Here is a 15591-nt window from a genome sequence, read left to right on the forward strand (position 1 = left end):
AATTGTAGACTGACAGATGAGGCAAACGCACTTCGAAAATGACATTGTGAAAAAGAAGTCCTCCTCCCACTCCGTATGGTAGTGGTAGGTCTTCGGCTTTTTACTTGGTCCAGCTTTTCCACTCATTTTTATCCCCTTTCTTACTCGCTAGCTTGCTAGAGTTTTGCAGCACTTAGCGCAGTTGTATGCGCATGCGCAGTGACGCGTGTGTCAGAGAAAGGTCAGGTCAGATGTCATTGTGAGGACTGATGATAGGCTGGCACCAACTTTTTTTTTCAATACCATGCAATCTACCCACAATGCCTTTGCGATCGACCAGTCGATCGCGATTGACGTAATGGGCACCCCTGATTTAGACCATGCCATGATTTTCATGTACAAGAATCTCTAGATCTGGCATGTGGAAATAAAGGAAAAAACACTCCTTTTTTTAAAGATAGAAACACTGTGTTGATGAAAGAGGTCAACAGAAGATAGTCAGACAGATGTGAGCTGACCGAAAGGTTACAGTAACTTACTTAATCACTCAGCTGAAGTGAGCAGAAAAGCATCTCAAAATGCACAGCATATTGAACCTTGAACCAGAAGGTCTGGTAAAACACACCAGATTCTTGTCAGCTAAAATTTTGTGCCTTCAGTCTAACTCCAAATCATTTCAACAATGGCTGAAGCAACAACCATCTCCATATTTGTTATCAAGTATTCTTTTTGCTTATGACAATTTTCTTAGTTGTCCCTAGGAGGCCCTTTAAACACCTTGGATTCAGCCTCAGAGAGGTTTCTGACCACAAAATAAAGTAGTTCTTCTGTTAGTCCTAGTTTCCTCTAACAAGAGTAGGAGATTTTCAGGCATATAATTTACCTTCACCCACCTGGATTTTGCTCCGGGTTGTTTAAAGCTATTCTGCACCCAAGACCAGGTTACACCCTAAAAGTGCCCTCAGTAAACGTTCAGTCGGTCATCCAGCATGACCTTTTCCTTTTTCCTTGTGAGTCTTTGGAATAAGAAAGACTGCACATACTGTGCTCAGTTCAGTTGCTTTAGGCCTACACCCACCACTCAGGCCAGTGGTATAAGCCTCTGTTTTTTGGAACCTGATTTGAACTCTCATTGTGTTTGTGTTTTGTTACAATTGCATATCACAATATTATGACTGTTCCTTATTTTGTGACTGTTTGCATTACTTTTGGCATTCCCCCGTTTTTGTGTGTCACTACCTTTTTGTGCCTGCTTACCATTTGTAACCTTTGTAACACCCTGCCCTTGCATCCAACCTCTGTGAGTCTAAATAAATAACTTAACATGTCAGTCCAATACTTTTGGATAGGACAATATGTCAGGAAAACAGTATCTGATCAGGTTCTTTTTAAGTCACTACCCATTTTAAAATAATCTTGTTTAAATGATTAATAAAATGACACTAATTAGTTAGTGGTACTGGACATCCTATGTAAAGTACCATTTAAGAGTATGTAGTAAATAACTCTTGTGATAGAGTTACTTGGAAACTTTGGATTCACTGTGGTGACCCCAATGAGAAAATGAAGAAGAATAAGGATGAAGAAGAATAAGGATAAGAAGAAAATGACAAAGAAGAAGTGAAAAACTCTTGTGACAGGCTAAACACAGACATACAGTAGGTGGGGTAGTAGAAAAGGGCTCTCTGTTATAATAAAGGTTCAAAGGTGAGGGGTGCTTATTTTGCAGTGTGCTCTGAGGTGGTTGTTTCCAAGCAGGGCTGAGCAGCTACTTGGAAGGACCCAGGGAGCTTCATTCTTACTGTCCTCCCAAGGTTCTGGAAAGCAAAGAGAATCATGTTTCTGTTTCTTACCCCCTTGATACTCTCCTTGCTTCTTACTGAAGGTGAGCTTTGAGTGCTTCTGCCACCCTGCCTTGTAGCCATGTGCACTCCTGCTTTCCATAACAGAGGTGCTGAAGGGGCACTGTTTTTCAGCACCTGGGTGGTATTCATCTGATGACTGGTTTTTGGCTGTTTGTGGGTGGCAGTGTGGGTTCCACGATAGCAGAGGTTATTAATCTAGATTTATAATTGCTAATTAAAATTGTGCTACTTGTGTTTCATCACTGTTGGCTTTCTATGTGCTGAATTATACTGAGTGTTATTTGGAGGATGTGTGAAACAAAAACTATTTTAAAATGTGTTCATGGGATTAAAACATCTGGCACCTCCCTATCTTCCTGTAAATCAGTGTATATGTATGAGTGAAAATGAAAAAGACAAGCATGGAACAATATGAGTTGAGTGTGTGTGTGTGTGTGTGTGTGTGTGTGTGTCTGTCTGTGTTTGTGCTTGTTTATTTATATATATATATATATATATATATATATATATATATATATATATTTATATATATATATATATATATAAACACATATCAGGCATTGGAGTACTGCACTACAGGCTGCCATGTGTTATGGCTCTTGAGGAGAGGCTGCCATGTTAGCTCACAGCTGTGGGTCAGGAGTAAAGGTCTCCATGTCAGCATCATAGAAGCTCATAAACCTGCCTGTTTGCCCTTCGGGGGGCTTTCTAGACTGGCATCTACTGGAACCCCTGATTATAGAGGCACATGAAGTCAGTTTATAGACAGGCTCATTTTGATGATCAGGAGCATCTCCCAGCAACAAGGCTAGCCCATGAGTTGTGAAGGAGGAACCCCAGCCAATTTGAGCTTAGTGTCTGAAGTACATGGCAACATACTGTAAACAAAAAATACACCAGAACATGACACCAAGTGGACACATTTTTCTTATTTCAGAATCTTCTTCAGTTCCACATCCTCTGAAACTAAACTGAATTCATTCCACCCTAGTTTTCAGACCTTAATAAACATGAACAGTACTTGTTGTTTTATGTACAGATAACATTTGAAATGACACATCTGAAGGTCATTATTAAATTTTTTTTATAAAATGATCGCACAAACACTGAATACTTCAAATAGTAGTTGCAATAATCAGTATGTTTGGGGAAAAAAATTGTAATATGTACAAATTGATTTAAAATATCAGCTGTATATTATAGATTACATCTATTACTTATAGCTGAAGTTCTGTTGTAATGCACTGTACATGCTGGCACAATAATGGAAACACTGTTAATTATGGGTATAAAAAGAAGCAAAGTTGTTAAAGTGAGTATGAGAGATAACCAATATAGAAAGGAGTTGATTAGATAAATGTTGAAAAGATTGTCTTGCAATTTGCTGACAAATGTTTCTGTCATTTTCAGCTCTTCCCCTTCTCTCCTTCTGTCTCACACCTACCCTCTTTCTCTATTTTGCTTGAACGCACACACACACACACACACACACACACACACACACACACACACACACACACACACACACACACTTACTTTCTTTTGGGAGGCAGCAACATAGAACCTAATATCCTGTCTGCTTCGATCCAGAGATAATAGCCAGAGATTCTTTTTTGTGTGACAGAAGAAAGTTTTTTTGTTTAATGTCATTTCTTCGTAACTGAGACAGGGGGCTTATAGTGGTGTTTTTTAAATAAACATTTATATTTAGCATATTGTATGTAAACTTAAACTAGTGCATTCTGTATTCACATAATTTGTGTATGTTTATTTATGTGTGTTCACACAGGTCCAAGAGTGGCTGTGTCTAAACTGTCAGATGCAGAGAGCCCTGGGAATGGATATGACCACACCCCGTTCCAAAAGTCAGCAGCAGATTCAATCTTCCTCCCAACAACCTAAATCAGACCCTGTTATACCCCTTCATTCCCAGCCTTCAGCTCAGCCCAAATGTCAGACTCAACCCCAATCACAGCTTCATTCCAAAATCCAACCACAGACTCAAAACCAGGCCTCACTAGGTTCTCAGAAAGAAAGTGAAACTACTGGTCCTTACCAAAAAGAATGTCAAAAAACAGGTCTTTCTTCCCAATCTGGTTCTTCTCAAATTCTACATCAAGGAGCCCAGACAGGGTCCCAGGTTCAGAATGCTGAGTTTAAGCAGAGAGGTCCAGGTGCACCCCAGACTAGTTCACGCATCCCTCACCCTGGGGCTGTGCCATTGCCAGGCCTGGCTAAAGCACCATCACAGCCAGACCTTGGTCGTGCATCTCCGGTTCACCATGTTGGCCAATCAGAGCGTATCCGAAGTGCTGGAAGTTCCCCGGCTCGCCGTCCAGCCTCAGTACATGAGGCCCCTCCTCAGGATGGCTTGACAAAGCTATTTGGGTTTGGGGCATCATTGCTGAACCAAGCAAGCACACTAATCTCAGTTGATCCCCTCCCTGGAGGAGGAGCCTCAGCACAACCCTCTCCTGCCCGACAACAGGGCAACCAGGGTACTAAAGTGATCTTCAGCGATGCTAATTCTAAATCTATGACTGGAACTCTTGGCTCAGACAAACAAGGAACAGGGGTAACCACATTTCCCCAGGGTCCACAAGTCTCCTCACAAAAACAGCAAAAACAGCCTCACCAACAACAACAGTCAGTGGCCTCACATCATCAAAAGCCATCACAGTTGCCACCTCACCATCTAAAGTCAGCGCAGCAGCAGTCCCCAGGACATCATCAAATGGTACCACCACAGCAGCAATCACCAGCATATCATCAGAAAGCTCAGCAGCAGCAATTACCATTGAAGCAGGTGCAGAAGTCCAAAGTCAGCTGCCCCTTGTGTAAAACGGAAATTAATATAGGATCCAATGAGCCACCCAACTACAACTCCTGCACCCAATGTCACACGCAGGTCTGCAATATGTGTGGCTTCAATCCAACACCTCACCTTGTGGAGGTAAGTGTTTAACACATATTTAAATGTCACCACGCATACAGCTTACAGCATACAGAAAATGTTTTCTATCATCCATCCATCTATCCATTTTGTGTACCGCTTAACCTACAGACGGTTAGTAGGGAACCTGGGACCTATACCACAAGACAGGAGACATTGTAACAAGGAATTTGCTGGTCTTAATCTCTTATGGTCTCACAAGTAATATCTTTTTTTTTTTTTTTTTTTTTTTACAAATTCATGTATAGTATATTTTCTCCCTTATGTGTAATGTGTAATAGTCTTTAAATATATAGGCACAAACATTATTAGGCCAGACTGTTGTTCAACTGACCACATTATGACTTGATTGTTTAAATAAATAAATATATATGAGTGGATGATGGACCATGAGGACCAGATGGAGTTTATGCTGGGGTCTGACCATGAGCAGATTTAGGACCAGCTTATTAGTCTAAATATTCACTTTGTTTCTTTGTGTACAATAAATGGCCACATATTTATTGTGGGTAATTACCTTTACAGTTTCACCATTGGTTTAAATAAAAGGCAGTGTTGTTAAAATGTGTCAATGGACTTACAAACTGACAATGATAATTTAAATAATCTTGACTTTATTAGACATTATTCATTAGACAATGATGTTATTCAAAGTTATTGAAAAATAGGAAGATCTGAGTTTAAGGGGGCAGGTCTTATTGTAATTGGAGCATACTTAAATTGTTGATGGGTGAAATAATACCTTACATTTTTGATAAAACTACCAAAATTATATTTTTAATACATTTTTAATACATTAGTTCATTTACACCATGAACCCTGTTTTATATTTCAGTTTGCATATGATAAAAATAATTTCATGCCACCAGAAACATGGAAATGACACTAGAAATATGGAATCATGCATATACTGTACACACACCTTGAATACCTTCTACAGCTTCTATAATAAATTCACAGTAGAGTATGTAGCATGTAGAATGTAATCTTATTTATAATGGTGATGATGGATTTACTTTCATTATCGTTTACTACTCCTACTACTTACCCACAGTCCATAGTTGAAGATCATTTCTTCTCAGGTTTCACAGTGTGGTGGAATGAGCAGCATGCATATGAAAAATGTGGGGCTCTATTTTAGTGTTCATTTCCAGACATAGCGAAACAGAAAAGGAAAGGTGTTGGGTTTAAATGAATACATTATCAAGAGCTGTGTTTACGAATAAATCAGTGATATCCAGATAAACTCTCTCACTGATTGTGTTGAATGTACATTTTACTGCCATTTTCTATAGAGTTATCTGGGTAAAAATGTTCACTGACAATTTTGACAAACTTCACTGACAAAAACTGTGTTCCTGTGAATAGATGTCATGCCAATATTTCAGATGTAGTGTAAGCAAAGCAAAGATATTTAAACAATTTAATACACAATAAAAACAACAGCAAAAATGCAGGAATATAAAGATCTTGCAAAAGGCAATAAGAAGAAATTAACAAAAATCTCTATATTTTTGGATCAATCAGGCTGGCACATCTTGGCACTATTTTCCCACTCTTTCTTCCAAAAACGTTGTAGATCAATCAAATTGTAAAATGCATCTCTTGCGCACAGCATTATTCAGGTCATCAAACAGATTTAGTAATCTCACTTCTGTCATGTCTTCTCATACATATACTGAACTACTCTGACATATTTTTCCTGATATCCTCATACAATACCAAAGCTACTTTCTCGGCACCCTGTCATATGCTTTGTCCAAATTCACAAAGATACAGTGCAGCTCCTTCTGACCATTTACTTCTGCATTAATATTTTCAGATCAAAAATTGCATGAGTAGTGCTCTTTCTGGGCATGAAGCCATACTGCTGCTCACAAATATCCACTTCCTTTCTTAGCCAAGCTTCCACTACTCTTTCTCATAGCTTCATTGTGTGACATCAAATTTATACCTCTGTAGTTGCTACAACTGTGCACCTCACCCTTGTACTTAAAGATCGGCATTAGAACACATTTCAATTCCTCAGGCATCTTCTCACTCTCTAAAATCCTATCAAACAATCTAGATAGAAACTCCACTGCTGTCTCTCCTAGACACTTCCACACCTCCACAGGGATATAATCTGGACCAACAGACTTTCCACTCTTGATTTACCTCAGAGTCTTTCTCACCTCATCCTTTTCAATCTTTGCTATTTCCTGCTCTTCAATATTCACCTCTTCCCCCCTTCTTTCCCTCTCATTTTCCTCATTCATCAACTCCTCAAAATACTCATTCCATCTTCCACACTCTCTTCATCTGTTAGCACTTTTCCATCTCTATCTTTAATCACCCTTATCTGTTGTACATCCTTCCCATCTCTATCTCTCTGCCTCGCTAAACTGTACAAGTCCTTCTCACTTCCCCTCATGTCTAACCTGGCATACAACTCATCATGCCTTCTGTTTGGCCTTTGCTACATCCCTCTTCACTCTGCACTGCAATTCTTTGGTCTTTTTACATACCACTTCTTTTTTAATTGCATCCTCCTCTGAATGCTTTCCTGTACCACCATTTCCTTATCTTCTTTTCTCCTTCCAGATGACACACCTAGCTCCCTCCTACCTGTCTTCTTGATCACTTTTGCTGTAGTATTCCAGTCATTTGGAAGCTGTTCCTGACAACCCAAATCCTGTCTGAATTAATCACAACATTCTTCCACCACATGGTCTTCTTTTCTAGCTTTCTTCTCCTCTTCTTCCTGACCACCAGAGACATCCTACACATCACCATCTGACATTCAACATTCTGAATCAGATTATAAAAGAATCAGATTGAACTGAATGAAATAATTAAATTAGCTAATAATCTGTGAAACATACTGTATGTTTTAATGTCAGGTAAACAAAATTACATAGTACTCCTTTTTTTTTAGCAGCTTACAAGTTTATCTGTCTATAATGGTTTGCCAATATGCACCAAATCACTGATAACACAAACAATGCAACAGTAAAGGCCCTTTCAAACATGTTCCCTTCCACATGGTCAACATTATCTTTTTCAAAGACTATAGTCCTCTCATGCTCAGAATTGTTAGAATATTTTCTAAACAAAAATTGTTTATTGACCGTAAATACCTAAATAAAAATAACACTAAATGATTAATTTAAGTACACACTGACTATTCCCATTGAGAATGATGAATGTCTTTCTCTTTCTAACCACCAGAGGGAACCATCGCCAGAGTATAAACATTTCTGGATCATGTTTTCCACTTACTGGTTCAAGGATATTTAATCAATGCTCTCATCACACACATATGCAAAGTATACTTAGTTATATCTACATACTGAGCCATTCTTTGTACTTTCCATTGCCATTGCCTGCTTGTGCCTTGACCGTGTGTTTGTGTTTCTGGCTTGCGATTTTTTTGGATTTGTGATTTTTTGTGTCTTGCTGTCTTAAAGTTTCTTTCACCCTGATTTTTGATTGCCGATTTGTTTGTTTTTTGGATTTTAGCCATTAAAATTTATAAATGAATTCAAATTCATCAGTGACTTCATTACAGAATACTTTACCAGAAATTAATCCAACAGAGATTTCACAGCTCCAGGCTATCATTGCCCATCAGAGACAGACTATGGTGGCTTATCAATAACAGCTTACATCACTCCAAAACATGCATGTTCACTTGCTACAAGCTCTTCACAGCCTACTGGCAGCTAGGCCCGAAACCAGATATCAGCTAGAGAATACTGTGTCATGTTGCTGAATTATGACGTTCAGCTCTGCAGGTCATTCAGTTATTTTGCACAATTTATCCATGCCTTGTTAGTGCAACCCACAGGAAGAAAGGACATTTCAGTGCAACTTCTCGAGCTACACCAGGGCACAGAACCAGCAGTAATTCTTGCTTCTTGAATACTAGCAGCTTGGAACGATATTTGTGTTTGGAATGATATCAGGGCTAAAAGCTATCATCAGGGTGGGGCTGAATCAGAATTTGCAAGCTGAAATGGCCTGTAAAGATAACAACCTGGATATTCACTACTGTGAAATAAACATCACAGCTGTCAGACATATATGAATCTAAATTCAAAATTCATATGCCAAATGAATATGAAGACCTAAAGGTTGTTTTTAACAAAGAATGTGCCACCAAGCTACCCCTGCACCAACCATGAGACTATACAATTGATCTGAATGTCTAACCTCACAAGAGCAGAATTTAACCCTTTTGAATCCTGAAATGAAGGCAATGGAGGACAACATCAAGGAACCCCTTAGCCAGTGTTTTTTTTTTTTTTTAGAAGAAATATTAACTGCTATCACCATATCACCTTTAGGTACCTGTAGCAAAAGTATTCAAAAGCTTAATATAAGAAGTTACAACCAGATTCACATCTAAAAGGGAGATGACTGGAAAGATGGCTTTTCTAACATCATACGGTTATTACAAATACCTTGTTATACCATGTGGGCTAACCGAACCACTGGTCATTTATCAATCATTTGTCAATGAGATTTTCAAAGATGCGCTCAACAGTTATGTCACCATTTACGTAGATGATGTTTTGATTGATTCATTCATTCATATTGACCATGTGCACAAGGTGGTAACCTAGCTTCTGGAACAACAACTTCTGGTGGAGAAATGCAAAAGCAGAGAAATGTGATTTACATCAAGTTTCACTAACTTTCTATGTGATTAACTCTCAGGGAGTTCAAATGGATACAAGTAACATTTCTCGGCTTTGGCAATTTCTGTAGAAGGTTTCTCCAAAATTTCAGTACCAGGCAAGCCCCCTTACCATACTCCTGTGGGGAAGGTCCAGGAAACTGCATTATAATGAGAATCTCCATTAGCCTTTGAGCAGCTAAAAGGAAGCTTATCCACTTAACCCATAATACACCATCCCGACCTTGACCTCCATTTCATGGTAGTAGTCGATGCCTTCTGCTGTGGTATAAAGACTCTACTGTTCCAGCAGCATGGCAACTAAGGGAAGCTCTTCCCCTGTGCTTTCCTTTCCAGAAAATTTACCCTGGCAGAGGTAAATTTAATTTTTATTTATTTTTTAGTTATTTCTACCAGTTCTCTTGTGTCTGTTTTTTGCTGAGTCCTTGTCTCTTTGGTTGTTGTCTCGTGTTTGTTGTCCTTGGCTTGCTGTCTTTGGTTTGTTGTTTCTGTTTCTGTGTTTTGCATTCTTAGTGTTTCCAGCCTTTGGTTATTTTTACTAACAAACCCTTTTTTATGTTATCCCTGCATTTGGGTCTGAAATTTATTTGTGAAGACACCCCATTCCATGACAGATGGGCTTTCCTCAGCCTTTGTAAGGAGTAGAGATGCTGCTGGGCTTTCTTGATGATGGAGCTGGTGTTGAGTTACCAGGTGAGGTTCTTAGCCAGATAAACACTAAGGAATTTCGTGCTCTTGACCAACTCTACAGATGATCCGTCGATGTTCAGCAGAGAATGGTCACTCCTGAAGTCAACAACCATCTGTTTAGTTTTATCACTACACCAGGCGGTTAGCAGTTGCACCTCTTCTTTGTATGCTTGTCCTTCTTGCTGATGAGACGGACTATGGGCAAACTTGATGATTGTTTGAGCTGTGCATGGCTGCACAGTTGTAAGTCAGCAAGGTGAACAGCATTGGACTGAGCACACAGCCCTGACGGTCTCTGATGCTTAGTGTGGTGGTGCTGGAGATGCTGTTCCCGATCCAGTCTGATTAAGGTCTCCCAGCCAGGAAGTCCAGGATCCAAATGGAGAGGGAGGTATACAGTCCCAGCAGACTCAGCTTCTCAATCAGGTGCTGAGGGATGATTATGTTGAACTGAAGATTATGAACAGCATTCGTATGTAGACGTCTTTGTTGTCCAAGTGGGTAAGGGCTAAATGAAGGGTTGTGGCAATGGCATCGTCCGTGGAGCGGTTTGGATGATATGAATACTGCAGGTGGTTCAGTGAGGGTGTTAATTGCGTCTTGATATGACTCATGATTAGCCAGTGAAAGCACTTCATTATAATGGATCTGAGTGGAATGCCAATGTAGCTGGTCACTAATGTCATGTACTCCTCCAGGTTGATGGAATCACCATTGGTTGCAGCCTCCCTGAAGATGTTCCAGTCAGATCAGTAATAGCCCCATGGAGTTCACAAAGAACCTCTTTGGCATTAGCACTGGGGGGAATATACACTCTGAAAACCGTAGTGATTTCTCGTGGTAAATAAAATGGCCTGCATCTAACACCCTGCTAAAAAAAACAGGATGCTGGTGTGCTGGTCAACATATGCTGACTATGATGCTAGTAGAATCCCAGCAAGACCACAACAAAACCCATTTGTTACATATCACATTTCTTAGTGCATATTCATAGTTAAATAAAGACCAAGACAATTTTCTAGAGAATTGCAAATCACTTTTTAATAAAGAAAAACATTATGGATATTCCTATCATTTACATGGCTTTCTTTATGTATGTATATACATACACACATTATATATGTATAAGTTTGTTTAAAATATTTATTGGACAATGACATTTGCCATAACACTGTAATATACACATGTGCACAAATAATATTACACAATATAACCTTTACAACACACATTTTTGGTCTTAGCTTCTGCTCTCCCTTTTAGCGAGTAACAAGTAGTATGTGGTGGCGATGACCATGTTTTTTTTAAGAGGTGCTACCCGGAGTCATTTGCCTTTAGACAACTTCTGCTCTATGTCTTCTTTATTCTCTGAAAAATTATAGAAACAAAATAAGAAAAAAAACTATCTCTCACTCATTTGTTTATATTGTGCAGTTAACGAGTTACGATAAAACAGCTACTGCTTAAGTTACATACCTTTATGCATTAGTATTTTTGCCCTGAAGAAGTCTTGCTTCCATCGTACCCAATAAACCTGAGTTTGGTCAAGCATGTCGTAGTTAAAGTCCTTAAGTTCGCTAGTTAAAACAACTGCCGTGCAGCCGTCATCCAGGTACCTCCCGTATGCAAACATTCTGGTTCCCTGTGATCAGCAGATTTGTCGTGTAGAAGCGGAAGCTTTTTATTTACCCCAAAACAAAATCCTAATTACGGTGGCAAAAACATGATGATCTGGAACACGTGCACTTACACTAATTTCGATAAACACTGTAAGGTATATAATGTAGTCGAAAACATTGCGAGATTTATTTTTGGGAAGTGCAGGAACTACATTGTTTAATATCTCTTCACGCTTTACTAAAAAACAGACAAACAACTTAACTACTTCTTAATTGAGACAAATGGATTATATATATATATATATATATATATATATATACATATATATATATATATATATATATATATATATATGTATATCACTGAATCTTGAGATAAGGGACAAAAGTGAAAAGATGAAAAGATGAAAAGTGACAAACAAAAAATCGATCCTACACTAATTTGAACTAGATATCTTCATAAACACGGGTCTCATCTATCATACCATGAAAAGGAACAGGTTTTTTATACCACTTTTTATAAAAATGTACATTTACTCACTTATTTACTCACATTTGTCAACTCCGTCTGACACATAAAAATATGTTTTTTTGTGTTTGATCAATTCAACAACACTGTAAAGTCTTTAAGTGTGCAGAAATGGTGTGCCTTAGCAAGGTTAAGTGATACATTGTATTGTATACACTTTTAATATTATTTTACATTGTTTTGGAATTAGCCATTTTAAATTACCTTCATTTAGTTTACTATTTTTTTCATTTTTAATATATACAATGAACACACTCAATTGAACAAAAGAAACATACATTTTTTTATAAAAATAAAAAATCTCCATCTTACGGTGTTGACACACAACTAACGGTGTTGACACACAATTGACGGTGTTGACAAACTAATCGAGAATTAAACTGATTAAAGATTACCTAGTTTTAACATGGAAAAGAGAGAGAGTATCAAGGGAAAGGGTATCAAACTTCAAACAAAGAGTACCTGGTGACAGGATCTTTAAGGCACACATGAAGATTCCTGGTATCAAAAGAAATAAGCAAATGTATCTGGAGCTCCTCTATTGCTCATCTATATTTGAATTAAACTGTAAACTGTAAATCCTTTATATATTTTAAATATATATTAATGTATTTTAAATATATTAAGATATTTTAAGTCAATCAACATGTATACTTCGATCATAATATCATGATATGTAGCTACCATTCAAACGTTTAGGGTCTCTCACTTGTTCTTTATTTATATTTTTTTCTATATTACAGATAAATAAAAAACTCGTCCAAACTATGGCATAACACAAATGTAACTGTAAGAATTATGTTGGTGACTAAAAGCATCCAAAAAAAATCAAAACTCTGTTATATTTTATCATCTGAAGTGCAGTCACCCTTTGCCTAGAAATTGCAAAACCGTACGCGTGTCATTTTTTCAAGAAGCTTCTTAAATTTTCAATTTAGGATGATTTTAAAGAGTATAGAAGGAGTTCATATTTAATCTGGGCTCTTATTGGCTGTTTTTCTTCAATATTCAGTGTAAGTCATCTATTTCAAAAATAATATTTTAAAATAAAATTTTAGTTTTCTAATAACAGAAATTTATCTGTTTGGCACATTTATATTTTTGTCTACAAAAGTAATTTCAAGCATTTAACCATACACCTTCAGATTAAATGATTTTTAAGATCATAGTTAACATTTTAGTCAAGTGACCCTAAACTTTTGAACGGTAGTGTATGTTACTTAATAAGTATTTGGGAGCACTTTTCCACTCCGTCAGCTTACATGTCAACACCGTCAGACAAAATATCTGACGGAGTTGACGTCTGACGGAGTTGACAAAACAATGTTTTTCAATTTAATAATGTCTAATAAATGGTAGCCATTTTGATTTTCCTCAGTGGTCAGCTGCCACTAAACTAAACCAAAATGCCAACTTTTATTTCAAAATTCTTGATTAAAATCATCCCTACTTGGAAGACGGTGTTGACACATAAAAGCTGTGACTAAAGGGACTTGTTTGTCTTACGAGGCCATGTGTTGGACTGCCTCATCCATCAACAGACAAAATTCAAAGGGGGTCCTCAGGGTTAAAGCTGACCAAAATATGACTGATTTATTTCGAATTTGAAAAATATCTGACGGAGTTGACATGAATTGATGACAGATTTTGAAAGGCTGTTGTTAATGTATAAAATAATGTAATGTTCACTTTAAGTATTTTGTGATATTTTATTAGGCCATGCAATTAACCTCATATTCATATTTGTGCATTTTGGGCATTTTAAAACACTTTTTTTTTTTGCAGTTTGATACTGTGACCTCTACAGAGGACGAGTTCATTTGCATGGGCTTTCATAGTGCTTTTGTTATTTCAGTTCTTTATTCAAAAGAGGGAGCAAAAAAAAAAAAAACACACACTTATAATGAAATATATTCCAATATATTGTGTTTTAATCTTATATTAATGTGTTACATAGGAACATACACAAGCAAAAATAAAGGTTGTTCCCATAAAGCTCATTCCACCAAGATCATACTGGTTAACCAGCTACACCAGCCCCGTTTTGCTTGATAACACCATGACTATGCTGGTCACCAATCTATACCAGCATTATACCAGCACTATACCAGCATGAACCAGTAAAAAACAGCCTGGACCAGCATGGAATTCATGCTGGTTTATGCTGGATTTTTCAGCAGGGCAGTCACAAATTCCACTAACAATGAGCAGTATCTAGAAACAAGTGCAGGGTTCTTACACAATTCCCTGTTGATGTAAACACACACACCACCAACATGAGCCTTACCACACAGAGCTGCCTTTCTGTCGGCATGAAACGAGGTGAACCCATATACTGTAGCTGAATGGTGGCATCCGGAACTCCGTGTAGTGGGCTTGAGTCGGATGTAGTCCAGTTTATTGTCTGGGGGGGCAAACATCTGAGAGTAGAATGGATGGCTAGAGTTTATTTTTAGCCTAGCACGGGCACCTGTCAGCTTACCACACTTCCGCTTCCTCGAGCACCGCTTTCGGCATCCCCTCTCCCAGTTACCAGCATCAGGTGGTGCTGAGGACTCGAGGCATGGTCTCCGAGCAAGCCTGCACATCATTGTGCAGGTTGGTTGTTGCATGATTTCTGTACTGTATAAACTGCTGGCAGTTGTATCCATGAACACCACTGTCTCTGGTGTTGATGTACTATTAATTTTAGGGCTAAGGCCTTAAATAGCACCATATTGGATCCGGAGTGGCAGCTGCGTGCTACTGCCGTGCCACCATCATCATTCAACCATGCTCCAACCAGAGAATTTGCCATGCTCAACTACATAGTTGCTCCATATTTCCCTCATTTTCTATGTGGCATGCTTTTATAAATCTGCTGTGACTTTGCTTATTCCTTTCAGTGCTCACTAATTTCAGGTTCGAACTATTTAAATTAATTACCTTTCCTATAATAAATTTTCTTAGTATAGAGTTTGATTGATAGTATTTTTAGTACATGACAATGTGAACTATTATCAAAATCTATTTATTGATAGATACTTCTAAGCACTTAGGGTGTCTACAAAATGGCATACAATACAGTCCAATAGCTAAATTTGTTATATCCCTACACCCCACTTTATCTGAATTTAAATTATATTTGTAGTAATTTTATGCCACTAAGGACTCTTGTGTTTCACAACTTTGTGAAAGATGTTTAAACAACAAAATCTGTTCAGCCTTCAAGATATAACTGCCTCTATACAGTATATGTCCTAGCAATGGCATACTGAATTTGATCTCAGTGTCAGTTA

General features: G+C 38.0%; 1 protein-coding gene across 5 annotated transcripts in view; it reads left to right on the forward strand.

Moving 5' to 3' along the window:
• bsna (bassoon presynaptic cytomatrix protein a) overlaps positions 1-15591 on the forward strand; it is a 141213-nt gene that overhangs the window by 49392 nt on the left and 76230 nt on the right. For all 5 annotated transcript variants that reach the window (XM_027167080.2, XM_027167079.2, XM_047799816.1 and 2 more), the window contains exon 3: positions 3634-4797. In XM_027167080.2, the coding sequence (XP_027022881.2) occupies positions 3634-4797 (1164 nt within the window). The remainder of the gene's footprint in view (positions 1-3633; positions 4798-15591) is intronic.

Source organism: Tachysurus fulvidraco, chromosome 14 (genome assembly GCF_022655615.1).
Source record: "Tachysurus fulvidraco isolate hzauxx_2018 chromosome 14, HZAU_PFXX_2.0, whole genome shotgun sequence".
NCBI classification, from domain to species: Eukaryota; Metazoa; Chordata; class Actinopteri; order Siluriformes; family Bagridae; genus Tachysurus; species Tachysurus fulvidraco.